Genomic DNA, 25,034 nt, shown 5'->3' on the forward strand with positions numbered 1-25,034 from the left:
ATTCTTTCAACCCAACAAACAACTTTGCTCCAAATGACACAAATGTCCAAATTTATGGAGAAAAAGATATAGGCCTACACCGTTGTGTGAAAATAAGCTTTTGAAGACCAACATTTGAACGAAAAGTTTGAAATTATTGAGTTGGTCCTAATAGTGTTTCTGCTGAGATATATCAAAACTTTTCAATCCTCGTATAAAAAAATAATTTTGTAATGTCTCAAGCAACTGCAAAATTACCATTTAGGTAAAGATTCAGTGATGATACAATATGCACAATGCTTGTCAAAGCACAATAATTTAGCTGCGTGTGTTTTTCCACAAAAGCCAAGCAGTTTAGATAGTCTGTGTCAAGTTCTTTTCAGTATCCTTCAATCTCTTGTTTTCATAAAATATTTTCACAACATCCATAAATATTCATGTGAATATAAGTGCACAGGTACATGCAAAAGTTTATTGGCGGGTCAAGAACGCACTCCTTGCTTTCGGACAAGAAATCAAGAAACTTACCACATCAGTAGGCCTATGTTTGTTTTATGAGATAAACAGAGTTTTGTCAAGAACTTTCCTACTGCTTCTTGTTATAAGTTAGAAACAAAATGTATTCGCCATAAAAAAACAACGTAAAATTACATTTTTTTCAGCATAGCTTATCGGATACTCTCTGATAATTTCAAAGCAACTCAGATGTAATTAAAAGATTAATCAAAGCAACTCAAAACTCGAGTTTGCAAACAAAAGGCGGAATCATTACGGTTGAATGGTTGAATGGTCTACTGCAGATTCATTTATTTATTTATTTAGTGACAGTTTTTAGGTTTTGCTTTCTTATGTTTGCTTTTTAGGCACTAAAGATGCTCTAAAGTTAGAGCGAAATGCATATGCCAATAGGGCTCTGCTGATTTTCCATGTATTTTGTAATAAAGAATGATTAATTGATACTTGATGGAGAATCGCTGGCCTGCTGCTTCTTAGTCAGGAGATCCCCTAGCATATCCTTAATGGAAATCAATATATGTACGGTTGAATGCTTTACAACAAAACCAAATCATGAGATATCTGCGTCGCAGTTCCACGCACGGCGGCGCTCAGTAATCCTATTAATCCGTATAATTTGAAAACAAAAGGGCTAGCTAGTAGCTAGCTAAAATATCAGAGTATGTTATGAAAATCATGCCATATCTCTAAAACTATAGACAATAGCAACGTCATTTAAAGTGGAATAAATACTTGAATAATTTTTAGGAAAAGTCAAGAGATTTCAAAGCTGTGGATCGCGTAGTTCTTTAATAATATTGCTTTGAAAAGTACCAAGTCCCCACCGACCCCCCCCCCACAGGAAATAGGGTTAAACCTTTGTAAGTCAGATTTGATTCAACAAATATCATTTATTTTTGGCAGTTTTATACTTTGACCTGTACTTGACAAGTTAGTATAGTCAAAAAAATATTGAACAACATTAAATCACTTAACCGGAACAAAACATAATGAACGTCGTTGAAAATTACTGAAGCGGAACGGTATGTTTTTTTGCTAATATCACTTGCTGCCAACTCCGATTTTGACAAATGAGGTGTCATATGAAAGATCTTGGTGAGAGGAATCTGAATCCAAAAGATCTTCTTGTTTATAAATGTTTATCTTACAATTATGGCATCTGGAAAAAACATACAGTAAAATGTAAAAATTCTATATATTCCTTATATACTTTTTCATTTTTATATTGGTTTTACAATTTTTGTGCATGTAAGAACTGAAAAATACAGTTACACTACAGCGTTAATATATTATTTTATGTAGAAAACTTCACTCAAATCTTTTAGCATTAAAAAAGGAGCTTGGTTTAGTCCTCCCTCTAAGCACGAAGTGGTGTGCTCTTGGACGTTAGTCAAAATCTTAGAGGAAACATCGGCTTGGTTGAGCAATGTCATAATCAACTTTCGAATTCCTTTACAAATTCCAAGAGTACTAGGATAAAAATTACAACCCTGTATTACACTATCTACCTACACTGCATAATACTATACACAGCTATATTCTTCTTTTCTTGTGTCAAACAATTGATGCCCAAAGCATCACGCAGGCACTTGCTCTGCTGTTGAACTCAACTCTTCCAGGTCTTGTCCACTGCACTTTGATTTCAGGTTTGGGCATTCCAAAAGATGTTCCATAGTTTTACCAAGGGTGTCCGCAGTCACAAGTGAGGGATCATGGGTATAACCCCAGCCTTGCATAGAGAAATGGAAGAGAGGTACATAAAATCAACCACAATAAAAGGTACCTATGGATTTCACTGTTTCCATCCACTGGAAAGAACAAAAAGATTTTAACATCCAATAGACTCCCAATCAAACTGAAATGAAAAATTTTCAACACCTACGTTTTACCAGTCGTGCTGTACGGTCTAGAATGCGTAAATTGGACATCAACAATGAAAAAACTCACTACCTTCCAAAATCACATCATGAGAAGCATGACCAACAAAAGGTTACTTGATCACACGAAAATAGAAGATCTAACTATGACAAAACTACATCCAATTGCAGCAATAATAAAATAAAAAGTTTTAAAACTGTTCGGCCACACTAAAAGATCACAATTAGGAATCAGCAAAGTTTGCACAGAAGGCAAAGTAGAAGGAAAAAGAAAACGTGGCAGACAACAAAAACGATGGCCAGACAACATTCAATCATGGACCGGACTCAACTTGACGACACTGGGCGAGTTGGCTCAAAATCGCCACTCTTGGAAGCAAATAAGCCATGCTGATGCGCAATTTGGTGCAGGCGGAGATAACGACTGATGATGATCTACTGGAAGACTCCAAGATCGGAATGAAGCGAATAAGCAGTGACAACAGATATGCCTTCATTGTTGGACTAAACATTGATTACACTATATCAGAAAAAGCAACAACAAAAATCAAAGTAACAATTGGAAAATATATTGCAGCAACATACGATGATAAATGGTATATTAGAATGGTTGAAGATATGGAAGAGAATCAGGAGGATGCATTTGTTAATTTTATGGTACTCAATGGCCCATCTCGCTCATTCCACTGGCCTCAATCTGCTGACAGAGCATGGGTTCCCTTTGCTCACATTTTGAATGTAATTGACGCACCAATATTATCAACTTCACGAGGCCAGTATCATGCAAGTGAAAGATCAATGGAAAACATAAGAAGGAGTTGGCTTGAATTTAATACAGAAGTATAAATGAGTAGCCTACCTGTGTCTGGCCTGATTCAATATCATTTCAATGTTTTATTTTTTTTATGGCGTACTACTGTTCTTATTTTCATTTTTGGGCTATATCGCCGCTTGAATTCAAAACTGACTTAAGTCCATTTTTAGCGTTTTGAGATAATTGCAAATAACTGCATTTGCCTGTACAACTGAACAAATTTCTTTGACATGGATGTGCACACAGAGACTTACTATTTACCAGTGATAGGCAATATGTTGGTCCACAAAAATCAACGAAGAATTTGCCACTAGGTGGTGCCATCAATTTTTTTTTGTATGTTGTTGGACTTAAGTCTTTCTTGCTCTGAAATATTTTTGATTCATTTTTATGTAAATGGACATAAGTCTTATTTATCCTTAAGGTTGATACCTACATGCTGAAAAACACAAATGAATTGTTTAATTCCAGTGCAGCATCATTCATTTTCATTTGATGAATCACTTTTAGAGGTAAAGTATCATAGCATACAGCAAAATAACGTCATTTTAACTCAAACTTTCATGTTCAAAATTTCTTTATCACAAATTTAATTATTCAATCACACTGACACAAACTCTTCCAAAAAACTCTTCTTCTTAGCAAACTCTCACACTAACTGTGAATTTGCAACATTTTCCCAAAAGAGAGTAAAACTGCTGTGTAGTTGACTAGTTGTGCTGAATTATCTTTCTCTGTTCAATTAACATGTTGCCATTTCATACAGACTACAGTTAGTGCAATTCAACCTGTAGTCACTGTAATTGAATTTAATGTACCGTACTTAAACAACTACCACTGTTAACTCAACTATTGCACATAGTAGCTACTGCACTTAATTTGTTTATTAAATCCCCTGCACTTCATTAATTACCACTATTGCCAACTCGTTACAATTCACCAGCACAATCTCCTTATTAAATTTCCTCAATTTTTTCATATTTGCAAAATTCAATGCGCTTTTATTCACTTCACTTATTAACTGGCACAACAACCTCACTGGCAGATCACGTGCCTCTCGTCGCCAATGCCCCATTTCAGCAAATGCCATCGCCTCACAACTTGTAAAAAATGGAGTGCACAGAACGAGAGACCGTGAATCAGACAAGTCCGTCCTCAAGGAAATGACGGACCTCTGGAAGGTCCCAACACCTGTCGAGGGCAACATCTCTGGTGAGTTTACCCCAGAAGAATTTGCCTCCGCCCTCCAGCACCTAAAGCCAGGCAAATCCCCGGGCCTTGACCACCTATGCCCGGAACTAATACTCCAAGCTGCCCCCTCTATGAGGTCCTGGTTAAAAGACTTCCTTTCCTGCTGCTTGCGTCACCTGCACATCCCAAGAATCTGGAGAAGAGCCCTAGTGGTTGCAGTCCCAAAGCCGAAGAAGCCCCCAGGGGATCCGAAGAGCTACCGTCCCATCTCTCTGCTCTGTATCCCCTTCAAGATACTCGAAAGACTTATCTACGCCCGTGTCGAACCGATAATAGATCCTCAGCTCCCTCGGGAACAAGCCGGCTTTCGCCACGGTAGATCAACTGTAGACCAGGTCACTCTGATGACTCAAGACATCGAGGACAGCTTCTCGGCAAAAAAGAAGGCTGGCGCCGTGTTTGTCGATCTCACGGCTGCCTACGACACTGTATGGCACAGCGGCCTTACCTGCAAACTACTTCGTCTCCTTCCTGACAGGCACATGGTCCATATGATTATGGAACTTGTGCAAAACCGCAGCTTTACCCTTTCCACCGGTAGTGGCCGACGAAGTAGACTACGTCGACTCAGGAACGGCGTCCCACAGGGTTCTGTCCTGGCTCCCCTCCTCTTTAACACTTACATCTATGACCTGCCTGACACCATCTCCAGGAAGTATGCTTACGCAGACGATCTGGCTCTCCTGCATCCAGCCGGAGACTGGCAGTCAATGGAGAGGAACCTAAGCCAGGACATGTCAACTATATCAACATATCTCCAGAAATGGAAGCTACAGCTCAGCAAGGCAAAGACAGTGTCGGCGGCCTTCCATCTAAACAACAAGGAAGCAAAACGTGAGATCAACATTACCACCGATGACGAACACCTCCCCTACTGCGCCGAACCCACCTACCTCGGCGTAACCCTGGACAGGTCACTCACGTACCGACGACACCTGGAGTCACTGCGCAAAAAACTATCGGCGCGCGTTGCACTTTTGAGGCGGCTGGTGGGTTCCGGCTGGGGAGCTGATGCGAAAACACTTCGCACAGCTACCTTGGCTCTCGTCCATTCTACCGCTGAGTACTGCGCACCAGTATGGTGCCGCAGCTCTCACACCCGCCACATTGACACCGCCATCAATGACGCCCTACGCACTGTGACTGGATGCCTGCGTCCCACTCCAACGGACTGCCTTCCCATCCTTGCAGGCATCCAACCTGCTGAGCTTCGCCGTAAAGGAGGCATGATTTCCCTTGCTCGTCGCGCACTGGACCCCGACCACCTCCTCCACAGTACACTCCAGCGCCTACCTGGAGTACAGCAGCGACTGAAATCAAGACGCCCATTTGTGCCCGCCGCACAACAGCTTCTGAACAACGTTGAAGACCTTGGAATAAGTGCGGCACACTGGACGAACTACACATGGAACATGGAGTGGCAAAACAACACCTCCCGACTCCATGATTTCCTACCCGACGTCGATCCCCACCCTCCGGGAATGTCCCTCGCAAGACTTGCGTGGGTCCGGCTTAACCGCCTACGAACCGGCGTCGGTCGCTTTCGTTCAGACATGTGCAGATGGGGCCTGGCTCCCTCACCGGGATGCGAGTGTGGCGCCACAGACCAGACAGTAGATCATGTCGTCCATGACTGCCCAATCCATCAACCACCACATGGAACGCTTGGACTGAAGACCCTGGATGATGAGACTGTCGAGTGGCTGATGACATCATGCCCAAACATAATAGTCCCGAAGAACATCTCATACGACGAAGAAGAAGAACTGGCACAACTTATATATACCACCATACTGCATAATGACAATGACAAGTTCACTGGACGTAACAGAATGATGCGTTATCAATATGCATAACTTTATGTATAACTTCTTTAATCATCAATATGCATAAAGTCTTTAAATCAAAAGTGTCTGCAAAGAAGCGCTATCACTTATTTCTGAGCCTAGTTTATAAAATTATACTTCAATACTGTCTTTGTTGGGAGTGACCGGAAGATTTCGAAAGAAGTCGTGATGTTGAATTGGAATTAAGCCTTTGAGGCAGAGTTTTTTCAAATCATTCTTCTTATCCATTCTTCTTCTTCTTCGTTTGAACCTTCTTCGCCACTCCAAGGGTCGAGGGGCTCTGCCTTTTACCACCCTTGGGCAGTGGCGGCGACGCGGTCTAGATGTTTGGGCAGGTGTCGAGCAGCCATTCAATTGATTTGTCATCCAGTTCACGCAGACCACGCACACCATTTGGCGCATGGTAGATGGCGCAATTACAAATGGTGTGGTCTACGGTTTGTTCCTCCTTGCCACACTCACAAATCGCGGATGGAGCCATCCCCCATTTGTGCATGTTCGAGCGGAATAGTCCGACGCCAGTACGCAGGCGGTTGAGCCACACCCAGGCCTTCCTTGGCAAATGCATTCCGGTTGGGTGGTTGCCGGTGTCGGAGATGAAACTTTGGAGTCTTGAAGAGTTCTTCTTCCACTCCGAGCTCCATTGGTGGTCCGCCCAGGTAGCCGCACTGATGGATTGGTCTTCAGCAGTTTTCATCAGGAGTTGTGCGGCACGTACAAATGGGTGTCTCGATTTCAGTCGCTGAGGTTTCTCGTTCACAGACTCATAGAGACTTGAGTAGAGCAAGTGGTTGGGGTTCGTAGCGCGACGAGAAAGAGACAGGATAGCTTCTTCGCGACGAAGCTCAGCTGGTTGGATGCCTGCAAGGACAGGGAGATTTTCCGATGGTGTAGGTCGCAGGCATCCTGTCACGATACGCAAGGCGTCATTTATGGCAGTGTCAATTTGATGGCAGTGGGCACTGCGACTCCAGACAGGTGCACAGTATTCTGCTGGAGCGTGAACTAGCGCGATGGTGGCAATGCGCAGGGTATCGACTCCGGCTCCCCAGCCTGAGCCGGCCAGACGCCTTAGCAAAGCTGTGCGTGTTGAGATCTTTTTGCGTAGTGACTCCAAATGTTGACGGTAAGTGAGCGACCTGTCCAGGACTACCCCTAGATATTTAGGGTTTGGGCAGAAGGGCAGGGTTTTTCCATCGGTGTTGATCTTGAGCTCACGCTTCGCTTCCCGGTTGTTTAAGTGGAAGGCTGTCGTCACTGTTTTGGTTTCGCTGAGCTTCAGTCTCCATCTCTGGAGGTATGCCGAAAGTGTCGACATGTCCTGGTTTAGAGTCTCTTCCAATGTATCCCATTGATTCGACAAGTGTAAAATGGCCAAATCATCGGCGTAGGCGTATTTTGCGGATACCGTGATTGGCAAGTCGTGGATGTAGATGTTAAACAGAAGGGGGGCCAGGACAGATCCCTGAGGGACGCCATTTTTAAGGTGTCGTAACCTGCTTGGTTTACCACTTCCGGTGGTGAGGGTAAAGCTTCTGTTGTAAACGAGCTCCATGATCATGCGGACCATGTGCCTGTCCGGGAGCAGGCGGAGGAGTTTGCAGGTGAGGCCTTGGTGCCATACGGTGTCGTATGCGGCTGTGAGGTCAAGGAACACAGCACCAGCCTTCTTCTTTGCCTCAAAGCAGTCTTCGATGTCTTGAGTCATGAGAGTGACTTGGTCTACAGTAGATCTTCCACGTCGAAAACCAGCTTGTTCCCGGGGCAAGAGTGGGTCTATAATTGGTTCGACTCTAGTGTAGATAAGACGTTCGAAGATTTTAAAAGGGATACAGAGAAGAGATATAGGTCGATAGCTCTTCGGATCCTCTTGTGGCTTATGAGGCTTAGGGATCGCGACTACTTTGGCTCGTCTCCAAATTTTGGGGACTTTGAGTTGGCATAAGCAGGAGGACAGAAATTTGCGCAGCCAAGACTTCATGGCGGTGCCAGCATGGAGTACAAGTTCGGGGCAGATGTTATCGGGACCAGGGGCCTTACGGTAGGGTGTGACAGCCGCCCCAACCTTTTTAGAATTTGCCTACCTTTTTTTGGTGGTGAGGTTTTACCTGTATAAGATTCCTGTAAAGTTTTAAAAAAATTGGTCAAGGTTTAGAGGTGGCCCGTGGCCACTAAAGTTTTTGGGGGGTGCGCGATGTATTTTTAGGGGTGCTTTTGCTATATCTCGGTTCCTAGACATGATAGAAGGTCGTTCTATAGCTCAATCGATGCAGAATAAGCAAATTTGTATTAGACTTGTGAAGAAACTATTTGCCTAAAATGTTTAGTTTTTGAGTTATTTGAGAAAAACCCGTTTTTTGCACAAATTTTGTGAAAAATTGTTACTTGTGAATTGAATATTTTATCATTTTCACTTTTTTTTCTTCTTAGGAACACCTGGAGAAGTACAGAAGATGTAACTCTTCAAAGTTTAAACCTAATTTACCTCATGTTTTGTTTTGTTAGAAGCATAGAAACTGAACACTAACATTGTGTTTACTGTTAAGGCAATTTTTATGGTGGTAAGTGCTAATTTATATTACATGCTATGTCACAGTTTAAAGATCATCATCATCAACCAATTTTGATTATACAGGCCATGAATTAATCCTCATGTCGAGGGTGTGGCCTGTCTGTCGAGAACGAAGTCTTCCCCTCCACACCTCATTTATTGGGTTGACAGAGTTCATGTTCAGGGCTACAAGGTCATGTTTTACAAGTTCTTCCCAAAAAAGTTTTGGTCTGCCTTGACCCAGCTGTGCTGCGATGTTAACACATCTGACCTGTGAGATCCAGCTTGAGCTGCGCTCAACGAGACCAAGCCATCTCAGTCTGCCTAATTGGAGGACTTCACTGATGTCTTTTATTTTGAGCTTTGATAGAAGTGTCCCAAACTGGATGTTGTCTTCAGGCTTGACTAGGCGAGTCCAAAGTCCATCTTACCATCAGAGCGATGGCCAGCAGATATGAGGATCAAGAAGGGGATGATTGTGAAGATCTGCTATGAAGCCCTAGCACAGGGATTTGTGATGGATGATTATGAGGAGCTAGTCAAACTAGTGCTTTTGCATCTTGGTGAGGGAGCTGAGACCTTTGGAGGTTTTCTACATCCGGGTGCTTGTCACCACGCCAGATGGATGGCCAAGATTTTATACTGCATCAAGATCGTTCTTCTCACTAAAGTTATTACTAGAGATCTTCCTGCAGGTTTTATATGTTCAAAGCAACAGCTAAAGAAAATCAAAAAATTTGTTCAGCTTGTTGTATATTCCTATGTGCCATGGTGGCTAACCACTTTTGTGTCAACTTCTGCTCCTTGCAACGCACCTAGAACTTATCAACGTCAACGAGTATGAATAAATCGAAAGCAGTATGGCCAAAGCAGCTCTTAAAGCTCTAAAGGGGCACATGTGATATCTTAGTGAAGAACTTATCCCCCTTACCCTTTTCGATAGCAGTGTGTCTGACGGGCCAAAGCAGAAAATTGTTCAAAAGCTGACAAGCTTCGAAGATCCTGGACATTCTTTGAAAAGAGAAGCAAGTGATTTTGGCAAACCCTCCTTTCCTTCCGTTGCTACAAAACCAACAGATGACTTGAGCTCCTTTGTTGGAGAAGATTCTTAAAGCTTCTTCGAATCTTGAGGATTGACACAACCTTTTTAAGTGTTGGTGTTGTCGATTGGTGCCAGAACGGCAGCTACTGTGAAGCAAAGAAACGGGTTTCAAATCTTTGTGTTGTTAATGATGCAGCAGAAAGGGGTGTCAAACTGTGCCAAGACTTTATAGACTAAGACAGAAGTTTCATTTCAAAATATTCTTCAAGTAGTTGAGAACAGCAGAAATTCTATGCCCAATCAGCGTAAACAATACTTACATCCATCTCGGTGTTGGTTTCTTACTAAGGATGTGCCGATTAATCGGAATCGGAAGGTATCGGCAATTTTTGGAGAATCGGCATCGGAATCGGCATCGGAAAAAAATTGCCGATTCTTTCCGATTCTTTATCAAAGTTTCCTAATCAAAAGTAGCGCGAGCGCGTGGAAATAACGATCAAAGAACGGCTTCTTTGAACAACCGCATCAGCCTCAACTAGCATTCGGAGAGCGGTAGTCTAAATTATGACGATTGTACGCCATTTTGTAAACTTTCGTTTAGTAGGCACGAGATCAAAATATTTTCTTTCTTTGAAATGACGAAAAACGTTCAAAGAGAAAATCAGACCAGATAAAATATAAAAGTTGAATGATTACACAACGGTTAGAAGTTACAGGAGAAATAGATTATTACGTAATAGTTATTATCTTGCAGTATGCGAGGCGCTAAAAGCAAGAAGAGAAAAAGCGAGGGAGTATAAACTGCTAAGAAAATGAGAGCAACTGTCTGAAAGATTCAAAACGCTTTAGAAAAAAACAAAGGGCGTCAATGGAAAACAACGTGTGAAGTTGCAAGTTATATCTTTTCAGACGCTGAATTGCAGTGAATTAATCTTGTCACTTAGTAAACACGTGAAAAAAGATTACCTCGTTTGCGCAATAATCACTCGATTGTTTGTTCAACCCATGAAACGGACTATGTTACAGCCAAATGCTGTCCCAGCTCTAGTCGGCATTCGGCAAAATTAGGGAGTTTTCTTTGATCTGTAGAATATACCTTAATGCACACATTTTTAGCGCAGCAAAAAGAGAAATGACATCGTGTACAGTTAGAAGTTGTCATTGTTTTTAAACGTTGTAGACGTCAATTTATTATGTTCTTGTGCGATTATTTTCTCCTGTATCAATCACCTGCTTTAAGTTCTGTAACGGAAGGGAATTCTTAATTTATTTCGTCATCCCCGCACTGGCTACATAAATCCATCATTGTTAAAAATTGCAAATAAATTGCTTTCGTCACCACCATCGTCGATCGAAAGCGAACGAACTTTTAGCACAGGTGGCAACATTTTTACGCCTCAACGGACCAGACTTACTGCAGCAACTGGAGAAAAGTTGATGTTATTGCATTTTAATTTACGTGTCTTTAATTTTGAATATTAAAAAGCGGAAATGTTCTTTGAAATTATTGCTTAATCGTTGTAAAATTCGTAGTCACTGAAAGTTGCTTAATGTTAAGTTACTAAGCAGAGAGAAGTGAACTCCAAGTATATTATATAGGCCTATAACGCTTAATGCGTTCAACAAACAATCGTGTGATTGCGCAAACGTAATCAAACCAGCTACCCGGTAATCTTCACGTGTTTGCTAAGCAACAAGATTGGCTGCAACTCTGCATTCGAAAACAATACTAATTTCTTCACAAGATGTTTTTCTTTTTTCGCCTATTGATGCACTTTGAATGCAAGGCTGGTGTGTTACTTTTTTAAAGATTTTTGTGTATTCAATACCGCTGCGTTCATTTTCTTTTACACTCTGGTCTTTTTTTCTTCTTGTTTCTGGCACCTTCTTGAATTCTGCGAGAAAAATACTGCAAACCGCACAAGATAATATTTTGCACACTGCGTTAAGCTACGTTTATTTTGCACTCTGTGAGCGATGGCGATTTTTCTCTTTTGACTGATTTCCGCGACAAATAAAACGCCTGTCTATCAACACTTTGTAGCGCGCAAGAAGTAAAGAACTACGGTACCGTAAAAAATCACGCTGTCTAGAGCAGGCGACAAAGTGAACGCTTTTAGACACTTCAAAGGCAGCAACTTGTAACAAAATCGCAACCACTTGTAAAGCGCCAACTAAAAGCAGCTTTAATCATTTAACCAAAGAATCGGCATCGGAATCGGCATCGGAATCGGCAAATATTTAAGAATCGGCATCGGCAAAAATTCTGTAATCGGCACATCCCTATTTCTTACATTGTGATTTTTATCATCGCTGTTCCTTGCTCTCAAATGTATTTTGTGATTTTGTTTAACATTAACTAAACATGTGAATTCATCATTTCATTGATTTTCCATGTGTTTTAACCCAAGAAGAAAAGGTGCTAAGAACATTTTTCTCATAAATATGCAAAAAACAGGTTTTTCTCAAATAACTCAAAAACTAAACATTTTAGACTGAACATTTGTTCACAAGTTTGATATAAACTTGCCTATACTGCATCGATTGAGCTATAGCATGACCTTCTATCATGTCTACGAGCTGAGATATAGCAAAAACGCCCCTAAAAATGCATCGCTCACCCCCAAAAACTTTAGTGGCCACGGGCCACCTCTAAACCTTGACCAATTTTTTTGAAACTTTACAGGAATCTTATACAGGTAAAACCTCACCACCAAAAAAAAGGTAGGCTTTGTGAAACCAAGTTTTAAAAATCATGGGGCGGCTGTCACACCCTACCTTACGGGTCTTAGTTGATTGTAGGGCAGCGGTGAACTCATCGGACATAAATTCACCAGAAATGCTTTCCTCATCTGGTGTTGGGATTTTCCAGAGATCAGACGTTTCCCTCTTTACAAGTTTGGAGAACTTGCGGTCGCCTATTTTGTACGTCCCGTTTTTCACAAGTTCTGATGCGATGTTATTGGAAGTAACGGGGCATTGGCGGGAAGGGCGTGCTGAACGGCCCGTAAGGTTGTTGACAGTACTCCATGCTATTCGGCTAGAGTGTGTAAAGTCGATAGTGTTGACGGTGTTTTTCCATCGCTCTAGCCTCCGTGAGTCCAGCCGATCAAGCAGTCTTGTTGCGGCTGAGATAGAGGCAGCACCTGGTGAGGCACGAATATAAGAGCGGTATAAAGTTTCGCACTCTGAATCCCAGCACGGCGTGTAGTTCTTTCGGCGGCCACGAGGGATAGCTTGTTTAGCTGCGGATTTGATAGCACGGCAGAAGTCTTGGTAAGCCTCATCCACATTGGCGGTAGAAGGTGAGGGTAGTTCCGCCGCGGTTTGATTGGTTATGAGGCTGTAGCGATTCCAATTGGCCTTTCTGAAGTTCCATCGCTTCACTGGGGCACTTGGGATGGGAGAGACAAGCTTAGGGGCAGTGATAAGCGAAGGTCGGTGTTGGGAACGTGGGAACTTCTCTAGCACACGTCTGTCAGGAAGAGAGCTGTCTGTGTCCATGCTTGCAAAGGCCAGGTCAGGGTTTGTGCCCGTTCCCCAGCGTCCGGACCAGAAGCTGGCTGGATCTTTTGGATTGTAAAGGAGGGCGAGGTTGTTGTTTGCAGCCCAAGCAGCCAGGCATTCTCCGTCGCTGTTGATGTACTTGTAACCCCAGTCGGTGTGCTGGCAGTTAAAGTCACCAGCATAGATACTGGGTGAGGGGAATGCGGGTATAGATGATGGGTTCAGGTGTGAGGAGGGTGGCTTGTATACATTGATGATGTTGTAATTTTCAATGATCACACAAACCCATTCTATTTCCTCATTGGCGGAGGAGTTTGCAAGCGTCCAGTTTAAGCTCTCATGGACAAACGTGGCAAGGCCATGCTTCCTGCTTTGGGTAAACCCAGCTAGTGAGTAGTGTGGAATTACTAGCTTGTCTGCAGAAGTGCAGTGGGTCTCCTGGAGGAGGATGACAAGAGCTCGGTCCTTATGAGCGAGCTGCTCGATCACATCAATCTTGCTGGATGTGATGCCCTCAGCGTTCAGCTGTAAGATGGTGGGACGACGGTACTTGTCGACAGTGGAACTGCCGCGCTCTGAAAAGAGCGGTTCTCGTGGGGTCCTGTACTGAACGTTCCGGGTCGAGGTTCGGTTTTGACAGTCTTCGTTTCGCATTTTTTATGATGCTACTTACAGGGGGGACCGCGTGAAGGTGACTGTTCTTATCCATTGAAGTGCCAGGAAAAGATTTATATAACCTTGGCATAGTGGTAGTGCTCAGCTTCGTCTTTCTGGATTTTCGAACAATTAAGTCTAGTTTTCTGAATGTGCTTTCACTGTAGCTGTATTTTATAAAAAATGTTGTTGGCTCTGCTTTGGTGAATTTTAGTTGCATAATTTTGGACCAGTAGATTCTTTCTCCATTGCCATCATTGACATTGGCTTTCATCATTTTCGAAAACTGAGTGAAATCCTTGCTTTTGAAATCAATCACATCACTATGTTGCAGACATTCAACAATTGGTTGATGCTTTTTGAAGGCAGTCATAATCAAAGTTTCCCATTGTGCAGTAGTGTAAATGGTCATTTTGCTTGCAGCACGTTCTATGATTGAATGGGCTGTATCATTTTCGTTTTGGCTATGCCCAGATACCAAAAAGTTCAAGGTGATTTCATCAAAGCCATAAATCTCGAGAGCAATAGCCAGCATGATATAAACCATACGGTTACTGTTTTGGCCACAGCATCGATCACAAAACAAGTGAATTTTCTTTGCACCATTGGTGTTTGCTTTTGATAAAAAACTTAGAAGACATGATGCTACTTCACAAGAACCTTTTCTTGCATGACATTCGTTCCACAAAAAGCAAGTAGTTTGCATACAGTTCAAATTAGTCACAGTAAAGTTGTAATTTTTCAACCTTAAACTGTAATAAAATGAAGATGCTTTTCCATGAGGTGAAAGCAATGTTTTCTGAAAATCGAATCCTGCAGTAAGAACAGATGCATCGTTAGAAGCTTCCTTCTTCATTTTTTCTTTATGCTCTCTTGCAAGTTGCTTTTCAGCAAGGTGTTTTTGTTGATCAGCCTTCATTTGATCGGTAACAAGATGTTCTGGAGTATTATCAAAAGCAACACAGCTATCACATTGATCCTTCTTCGGTTTGTGAAATTTCAGATTGAATTGTTGGGTTAATACTTGGTAATACATGGAATAGTTTTCTGGTTGAAACTTACGTTCACTGCACCATTCAATATACATTCTATGCATCTCTGCAATATTTAACTGTTCTGGCAAGTATTCACAATTTGATTCTTTTCTGATGTAATGGGATTCAACAGTTTTGAACATCAGAATATGCTGCTTTATAGTGTTGATTCTGCTTTCTTCTATCTTGTTGTGATCCGATGTTTGACCACGCAAGTCTCCTTCAATAGCTCCACTCTTTGATGTTTTCTGGATAACTGTTCTCACCATCTTTTCTGAAACATCAAGTGTATTAAGAAAGAAACTTTGACATACTGGTACTGATGTACTTGTGCCTGAGCTGTTGGGTTTAATCAAGGAGTAGGTTCTTGTGAACTGTCGGTTACGTCTCTTTCCTTTCGGGTTCTTACGCTTCCTTTCTTTCTTCTTTTTTGACACATTAATTAATTTACTTAAAAATGTGCATTTTATGCCTATATTAGATAATTCCCAAAATTCGTCATGGATTAGCTTTCTTTCTTCTTCTGTAATGTTTTCTGCACATTTCTTTTTACAGATTCCAGAGCATGGTTGCTTTACTGCTCTAACAGATTTCATGAAATCTTAACCACATTTTGATTTATAACTGTATTGCTCTCCTGCTTGTCTCTTCTTTTTTAAAACGTTCTTCTTCCACTCTGCTTCATTCCGTTTGCGCTTTCTTTTCTCCAATGGAGTCGGAGGTCTTCCTTCAACTCCATACTTCAAATCACCCTTTGAAACAGCACTTTCATTCCAAAGTATTGCACTTCCCTTGCAGTGTACATCTTCATCAAAACGTTCCCACAAATATGCATCACTTAGCACTTCTGTAATAAAATATTGCCTTTCAAAGGACTGAACTTGTACGCCGTGAACTGTACCACAATCTCTTTCATCTATCATAGCTTTAAATAAATGTTGTCCACTTTCACAAAGAAACACTTCCTCTTCTTCTGTGTTGACATTGGCAATAACTTTCACATCAGTAACAGCATGATTATGGGGCTTTGAAGGTGGCACAAAAGCAGGATCCATATCTAAATCATCATCAATATCGCTTGTTTTTGGAAGAATAAATTTTTGTTGTTGATCACCAAGTCTTTGTTCTGTTATAGCGTATTCTTTGTTGATGGATGTAACATCATTATCTATCAGAAATTTTACCCTCAGTGTGTTACTATATACACTCAACACAATTCCTTTGAGGAGAGACTTTTCTTTGTACAATAAGCCATCTGTATACTTTGGTCCTACATCACTTTTGTTGAATAAATCAGCTTGAACAAATATGCAATCATTCGCTTTTATTTTATCTGTGCTTGACATCCAACTTCTCGTAACTGCACCTTTTGAGCTTTCTGCTATTTCCATTTTCACTGCCCTAAGTTATCATCTTACCATACTCTAAAATACTACAACCTATTTAAAAACAACACATTATTATATTTGCAATCATCAACATAATTCAGGTATAGGCTGCTGTAAATACCATGACCATAGGTAGGGGTAGGCTATAAGTAGAAATGATTGTCAAAAAATGTTAAAGATGTTACAAACAAATGACTGATTCATTCCTGTATCATACTGTCATGAAAGAACGTTTTCCCTGCTAGGAGGTATAGCCAACAACCTTTTCTGATGCTGTATTGGTATAAAATATTTATTACCTAAGAGATCATGGCAAGACTGTGTGGTTTCTGTTTGTATGTTACGTACAGGTGTACAATCTGAAAGTTACTTAAAGCCCCGAACGCATAGATACAATGTGCATACGACTGTTCAATTAAACCGTATTTGCCATGCTGCCAGTTGAAGTGCAGGCCAACTGCTGTAGTTTTGTTGCAAGGCAAAGTGATTGTTATTATGATGTTGATACAATGCAAGCTTAACTAGTTGCCAGTAATTGGTAATGGACTTACAACTAAAATTACACTGATAGTTTTTGGATATAAGTCCACAAAAATATCTTAAGTCCAAATGTTTTATAAAAAAATTTATCTTATGTCCATGCATGGACATAAGTCTATAAATTATTAAAACTTGGAAAAATGTGTGGACATAAGCCTACAGTATCTCTGGTTTTAAGGCAGGTACAGCTTAGCAAATTGCTCATTACATGGGCTTATGTCCAATTAGCAAAAAAATGCAAAAAAGTCAAAATCATGAAAAGTGGACTTAAGTCATTCTTGAATTAAAGCGGCGATATATTGTGTCATGTGCTTTGTCAGTTTTGTTATGCATATCAATAATATAATACAATACCATTATTTAAGCTCTAGTCCACGCAGGGAGGCTTTTTGCCCCTCCCCCCAGTGCACAAACCAATTTTTTGACACTTTTATGTAGATATTTCTGTTTGATTCTCCGTGTAGCTTCCCAACTTTTACTTGGGAAACTTTTTGTGAACAAAATTGTTTGTACTAGAGGTCAAATGGGGTTAAATTTTGTACTTGGGGTCAAATGACGTCATCAAAAATAGTCACTAGCCTACTCTTGAAAATGCACAAAAATCATGTATATATATATATATTTTATTGTGTAAGCCTATGTTCTTTATTGTATTGAAATAAGGTTCTAGATAAGTTTCTTCCAAGGAAACAATATCCTAGAGAATATTCTACAAAGTTTCATGACCTTAAGTTAAGTAGAAATCGAGATATTAAGCTTTTTCCTAAGGGGAGGGCAAAAAATCCCTTCCCCCGCCTTTGGTTGGGTCCAAAAAAAACTTGGAGTAAGGTTAAGACTACTAACCAATTTCTTGAGCTTTAGATTTGCATTTTACTACATTTAATAGTAACATCATAATATTAACTGTGTTTTTTTATACAATGTTAATTTTAATTGTAAAAATGATAATTTTAGTACAATTTTTACTTTTTACTGTATGTTTTTTCCAGATGCCATAATTGTAAGATAAACATTAATAAACAAGAAGATCTTTTGGATTCAGATTCCTCTCACCAAAATCTTTCATATGACACCTCATTTGCCAAAATCGGAGTTGGCAGCAAAGTGATATTAGCAAAAAACCACACCGTTCCGCTTCAGTAATTTTCAACGACATTCATTATGTTTTGTTCCGGTTAAGTGATTTAATGTTGTTCAATATTTTTTTGACTATACTAACTTGTCAAGTACAGGTCAAAGTATAAAACTGCCAAAAATAAATGATTTTTGTTAAACCAAATCTGAGATACCAGGGTTTAAAGTTGACTATGCAGGGTATAAAGTTGACTATTTATGAAATTTCACGGTTGAGCGATCACAAAATAGACCATGTTTCAAACGCTCATAACTTCGTCAAATGTGGTCCAATTTAAAAAACAAAAACATCTCTAACATCAGTGTGTGAATCTCTACAAAACTACAAAAAATCACGAAAATTAATGATCATAGCAAACTTTACAAAATTTTCTGGATGATCTGACATGGAATTACCCGTAATGAAAAAATAGCAGTGAAGAAGACATGCTATTCCTTATCAGCATACAGTAGAATTCGCCTTCAGGTGGTAAATAGCCACTTATTCAGCCACCAAACAGAAAAATAAGAATTTAGTCAAGTAGGCTATGGTGATTTCCCTAACCACAAATATTACCCGAAACACGAATTTCAAAATAAACGGGATAATGTATTTGTGCAAACTTAAAAACTGAAATGGCACAAGTAAGAAAATTGTTATCCCTATTTCTGCACTAAAAATTAGACCAAAACCACTTTCAGACTGCAGTAACCAGCAAATGTTTGACTTAGGCACAAACACCTTTTCCAAATCGAAATGAAAGCTTTCTGACTGTCTGCATTAACTTTGCTGTAAATTCTCTTCTAGTGAGCCTAGTATAACCAGTAAAACATCCATGGAATTGGGAAGTAATACTCTAGCGCCATGTGACAAATAAAAGTTCAAAAAAGCAACCGCTAGATAGAGATAGTAAGTTTTGCTGTCCATGAAATTTTAAGATTTAGCAAGATTTGTTAAATGACTATGCTTAAATGACATCAATAAAAGTTTGTACGGTACACAACTTTATTTTCATAACATTGTCGTTGAAAGGGGCCCAAAAATAAATTGGTACCGTGAAGAGAAATCCTGTCAACGGCCCTGACGTACGCCAGTACGGTAAGTAAGATTCAAATAATAAAGATGTCATATCTCATTGTGGGTCACGCAATAAAACTTGCGTCAAAAGTGGGTCGCGAACTGATAAAGGTTGGGAAGTACTGATTTAGAAGACACTGAAAGGAATCAGAAATACAAAAAGTGCAATTTGAAAAAAGTGGAATTAGGCCCTTTTTGAATTCATGTATTTCCTGACATTCATTTTAATCATAGATCTTTAAATGTAGACTATAGATAAATATGCAAAAATAATAAAAAAGGCATGATACGCAAGAGAAGAACTGCACGCCCAGCAAGCTGGTGCTAGAGAGAGGCCAAATTACGGATCCATAAGATGCACTGCCTGATAATTATATGTTCAAGAAAGATGTACGAGTCCAAATCATATCAAGTTTCGGTTATATTATTGTGTATCGCGATTTCGAATATTAAACTCTCTTTTTGTAAATCATTTCTACATTGTTTTAAGTTGAGGTTTCATTCTTGTGAAAAAGCTTTCGTCTGTGATGTGTGTAAAATCTTTTCTTAAGTTAATTATTTGAACCCCATCAGCTATATATACAGTAGTTCAATTATGCTTTATATTAGTTTGTGCAACATGGAAATAAAAGACTGTGCTTTCGTTAAAAGTTTGTGTAATGTAATATTACTTTTCAAGATTTCACTTTTGTGCGCATTATTTGTGATTTTATGGATATAGAATTTAACTTGAGATATTTTTGGAGATAAGTATTCGACCATTCATACTGTTCACCAATCTTGACTTTTTCACAGTTTTTTTCCTATGTTTCAGGTTATAGGCTGTTTATCCTGCAATATTTTTCATACATTGTAAGTTAACTGATTTTTTTTCACCATTTCACATTTTAACATGAATCGAAGTGAAGCAATTCTAGTAAAGCTTGAAGTGCTTGAAGATTGTGAATCATATGGAATTAGCAACCAAGAACAAGTGGTGAAATTGAAAATTCATGAGAGAACTCACACTGGTGAAAAGCCATGCAAGTGTGATTTATGTGAAAAATCATTTCCACAAATTAGTAGTTTAAATCGGCATAAGATGATTCACACTGGTGAAAAGCCATATAAATGTGACTTGTGTGAGAAATCGTTTGCACAAGTCAGTCACCTGAAACGTCATATCCAAATACACACTGGTGAAAAGTCATATAAATGTGACCAGTGTGAGAAATCGTTTACACGGGTCAGTATTAACCTGAAAGGTCATATGCGAGTTCACACTGGTGAAAAACCATATAAATGTGAGGTATGTAAGAAATTGTTTGCACAGGTCAGTCACCTGAAAGGTCATATGCGAATTCACAGTGGTGAAAGGCCATATAAATGTGACGTGTGTGAGAAATCGTTTGCACAAGTCAGTCACCTGAAACTTCATTTGCAAATTCACACTGGTGAAAAGCCATATAAATGTGACTCGTGTGTAAGAAATCGTTTGCACAGGTCGGTAACCTGAAAATTCATATGCGAATTCACACTGGTGAAAAGCCGTATACATGTAATGTTTGTGAGAAATCGTTTGTGCAGGTCAGTCACCTGAAAAGTCATATGCAAATTCACACTGCTAAAAAGCCATATAAATGTGACGAGTGTAAGAAATCATTTTCATTGGTCGGTCACCTGAAAGATCATTTGCGAATTCACACTGGTGAAAAGCCATATAGGCTAAATGTGATGTAGGCCTATGTTAGGGTGCATCAAGCCCCCCTCATGAAAAAATTTTCTCATGGCAGTATATTAAAGTTGTGCTACCTCTAGAAAAAATCAATTGTGTAAAATATTACCAAATTTGGATGAACTCTACCAGGTCCACATCGAGCTTGAAAAAACGAGAAATAGGGTCATTTCACATGAAAACAGGCAATATAAAGATATCTCGAATATGATACCTCTCGGATTTGGTGAAAAGTTGTCATAATATGCCTTAGACTATCAAATGAAAGAATCCCAAGTTTTAGATCAATATCTCAAAGGGTTTATCCATGGCGGTCATTTAAATTTCGAGAACCACCCTCGCTTTTGACTTGTGGGGGTAGCGTATAGCAAATTTTGCTGTTTTCAGTGCACCATAACTTCTATTGCAAAACGTAATTTGGAAAACTAATAATGCTATGCTTGGTCATTATAGACTATAGGCTACTATACAATTCAACAATAAAAAACAACATTTCTGAATGCATGGGTAGGCCTATTAGGTGGGTCACTAAAATCCTAATATTTTGCCCCGTAAAGGTGTTTTTTTCAATTTTTGAATGCTTCTGACAATCTGACATCCAAACCAATCAGAATATTTTTATAAAACATGATTATTTGTAATACCGTACTTGGAAACTTTGTTTCTGTCAAATCAAGTTTGAGGGTTGTGGTGCCATTATCAGAGATCTTTTGAGGATCTGAAAACCCTATCAGGCAGAAATGGCCCTTTTTAGAGCTCTAAATAACCATGTGGGCATTTTCTAGTCATATGGGCGTCCAACTGCTTGTTGTAGAGTTACACAAGATTAAAGTATTTTATTCACTGCTGGACGATCATGGACACTTTCATCCTTGTCACCCAACATTACAAGGAGCACATCTACATGATGAGCAAGATATGCATTTCTTTGAAGATCCTTAACTTAATAGCAACCTCCCGAACATTATTTCTTGAAAACCACTTCACTCGTTCAACAATATTAAAAACTTCGCTGAATCATCAATAGACCTAATCTTGTTTGATTTGAAACCAGCTGGAAAACAAACTTTATTCCATATTGTGCTAGTGAGTAGTGTAGGCAACTCAAAGCAAATGATGGGCTTTCTTGTGACGTATAAAAACAGATTAGCCTATTTGGCACCCAAGCGTCAACCACTGTAAATGGTTTAATCCGCCCCGATAGCTCAGTTGGTTAGCGCGTAACTTCGTGAACAAAGAAGCTTCAAGATCAAGCGGTGCTGGTTTGACTTTCGAGGTGTGCGCTTGAGCAACACATTCTAATAACTGCTCTCCATTCAGCGGCACCGGCACCGGAATTATTTCTCGTCAACAACACTTCAATAATCGGAAACTTCACTTTGTCAATCTCGGTAACCGGTTCTGCGTCAAAAGCCTCTACAAGTATGTGAAACTACCAGGCATAACCTATCAGGGCTTTGTTAGTTCGAGGATAAAGATTCAAAACCAACCACCAACCTAGCCTTGGGCTACTTTGTTTTTATACGTCACAAGAAAGCCCATCATTTGCTTTGAATTGCTTACGTTAGCAGAATATGCAATAAAGTTTGTTTTCCAGCTGGTTTCAAATCAAAAAAGATTAGGTCTATTGATGGATCAACAAACTTTTTAATATTGTTGAACGAGCGATGTGGTTTTCAAGAAATAATGTTCGGGAGGTTTCTAATAGGCTAAGGATCTTCAAAGAAATGCATATCTTGCTCATCATATAGATGTGTTCTTTGTAATGTTGGGTGACAAGGATGAAAATGTCCATGATCGTCCAGCAGTGAATAAAATACTTTAGTTTTGTGTAACTCTACAACAAGCAGTTGGACGACCATATGACTATAAAATGCCCACATGGTTATTTAGAGCTCTAAACAGGGCCAATTCTGCCTGATAGGGTTTTCAGATTCTCAAAAGATCTCTGTTAATGGCACCACAACCCTCAAACTTGATTTGACAGAAACAAAGTTTCCAAGTACAGTATTACAAATAATCATGTTTTATAAAAATATTCTGATTGGTTTGGATGTCAGAAGCATTCAAAAATTGAAAAAAACACCTTTACGGGGCAAAATATTAGGATTTTAGTGACCCACCTAATAGGCCTACCCATGCATCCAGAAATGCTGTTTTTTATTGTGGAATTGTGTAGTAGCCTATAGTTTATAATGACCTAGCATAGCATTATTAGTTTTCCAAATTACGTTTTGCAATAGAAGTTGTGATGCACTAAAAATAGCAAAATTTGCTATACGCTACCCCCACAAGTCAAAAACGAGGGTGGTTCTCGAAATTTAAATGACCGCCATGGATAAACCCTTTCAGATATTGATCTAAAACTTGGGATTCTTTCATTTGATAGTCTAAGGCATATTATGACAACTTTTCACCAAATCTGAGAGGTATCATATTCGAGATATCTTTATATTGCCTGTTTTCATGTGAAATGACCCTATTTCTCGTTTTTTCAGGCTCGATGTGGACCTGGTAGAGTTCATCCAAATTTGGTAATATTTTACACAATTGATTTTTTCCAGAGGTAGCACAACTTTAATATACTGCCATGAGGGAATTTTTTCATGAGGGGGGCTTGATGCACCCTACCGTACGGTATATGATTATCTTGCAATTTTTTTTTTAAACAGATCAAAATATTATTCTGTAACGGGCAACTACACATAAAAGTAAACCAAAGGAATATAAACAAACTTTGCATTGAAGCAAAATAGAATATTTGGAGCTGGTATACAAGTCCCCCCCCCCCCCCCCCCCCCGGTAACTCATGACAAAGACAGGACTCCACCAAACATATAGGGTGAAACTACTTTACCTTTGCTTTTTTACATACTGTTCATACACTTCAATCCACATGTTTTGGTCAATTCCTCTTTGTCATGAGTTACCAGGGGGGGGGGGGGGGAGGTGGGACTTGTATACCAGCTCTGGGTATTTTTGTTATGTGACGTACGGTGTACATATTGAAAAAAATTCTAATGATATATATTGTATATATTTTCAAGTTTTTGTAACCCTAAGCAATGTCATGGCCTTCCTTGTCTTTGTGCTGTGATAACGTAGCCTAGCCTACTAACTTTGGTCAACACTAAAGGCAGATTTCTAGAATTAAACCTGGCTTAAAATGACACATTGCGGACAGAAGGAACCAATAAGTAACAATGTAAAAGAACTAAAAAACAAGCATCACTTGTTTTACCACAACATCTCACTGGGTTGTAAAAGAACCATACCATACTGGGCCCCATTACTTGTTCAACGTAAGTTCTTTATTTAGATACGGTACCTAACAACGTACGAGGCTGCACCTCTATAGCCAGTGCTGACACTATCCGCTTTGTTATGGTCTGAGAACAACACAAACACATATCTGCAATGGATTGGATATAGCCCTATATGAAAACCTATTTTGTTTTACAAAGTGGCTATTTTTACACACTTGTTGCCATGGCTACAATCAGGTGCTGCCAAAGTTAGGATTAAAGTTAGGAAGGGTTAAGGTAAAAGTAAGAGATAGGAATAACATTAGGGTTTTGATCATGGTTTTGATCTTTGCCCAGGGGCCAGGACTAAAATAAAATTTCTCAAGTTAGAAGTTAGGGCAGAATTCCTTCTATGGCAACGCTATTTGTTTTAATACAAATTGCTTTTCCAGGTTTATGAAACATTTTTGATTAAATAGGCTTTGATTTATTAGGGTATTTTGACGCATATGACACAACAACATCATGGCATTGGATGACATTGATCTCGACAACCAGACAGAGAATGATGAAAGAGTTTTGATGGAACACTTAAGAAAAAATCCCAAACAAGTTAAAACTCTTGATGATATCACACAACTTTTACATGTGGTAAGTTTTGAGAATATAACTTGGATCACCTGTTGTTTTTCGTGGAAATAATTTTAAGGTAATGCCATCAAATGATTACCGGTATTTTTATGGATAAACCATCCAGCCATTTCATTTTGTATAAAGATATTTCAGGGATAAATTGTAGTGATTAACAGCTTCCTTTTGCCAAAGCTCAGCGGGTTGGATGCCTGCAAGGATTGATAGAAACTCTAAGTGATTAATACCTTAGT

General features: G+C 39.6%; 2 protein-coding genes across 2 annotated transcripts in view; both read left to right on the forward strand.

The window, feature by feature from the left end:
* The window catches only part of LOC145783913 (uncharacterized), a 28,240-nt gene extending 7,330 nt beyond the window's left edge, over positions 1 to 20,910 (forward strand). The window contains exons 2-3 of the mRNA XM_082595674.1: positions 20,334 to 20,587; positions 20,674 to 20,910. Coding sequence (XP_082451800.1) covers positions 20,334 to 20,587; positions 20,674 to 20,910 — 491 coding nt within the window. The remainder of the gene's footprint in view (positions 1 to 20,333; positions 20,588 to 20,673) is intronic.
* Positions 20,911 to 24,674: 3,764 nt separating this feature from the next.
* LOC145783914 (uncharacterized) overlaps positions 24,675 to 25,034 on the forward strand; it is a 43,178-nt gene continuing 42,818 nt past the window's right edge. The window contains exon 1 of the mRNA XM_082595676.1: positions 24,675 to 24,801. Within this exon, the coding sequence (XP_082451802.1) occupies positions 24,676 to 24,801 (126 nt within the window). The 5' untranslated portion in view covers position 24,675. The remainder of the gene's footprint in view (positions 24,802 to 25,034) is intronic.

Source organism: Aplidium turbinatum, chromosome 15 (assembly GCF_918807975.1).
Source record: "Aplidium turbinatum chromosome 15, kaAplTurb1.1, whole genome shotgun sequence".
Classification (NCBI taxonomy): domain Eukaryota; kingdom Metazoa; phylum Chordata; class Ascidiacea; order Aplousobranchia; family Polyclinidae; genus Aplidium; species Aplidium turbinatum.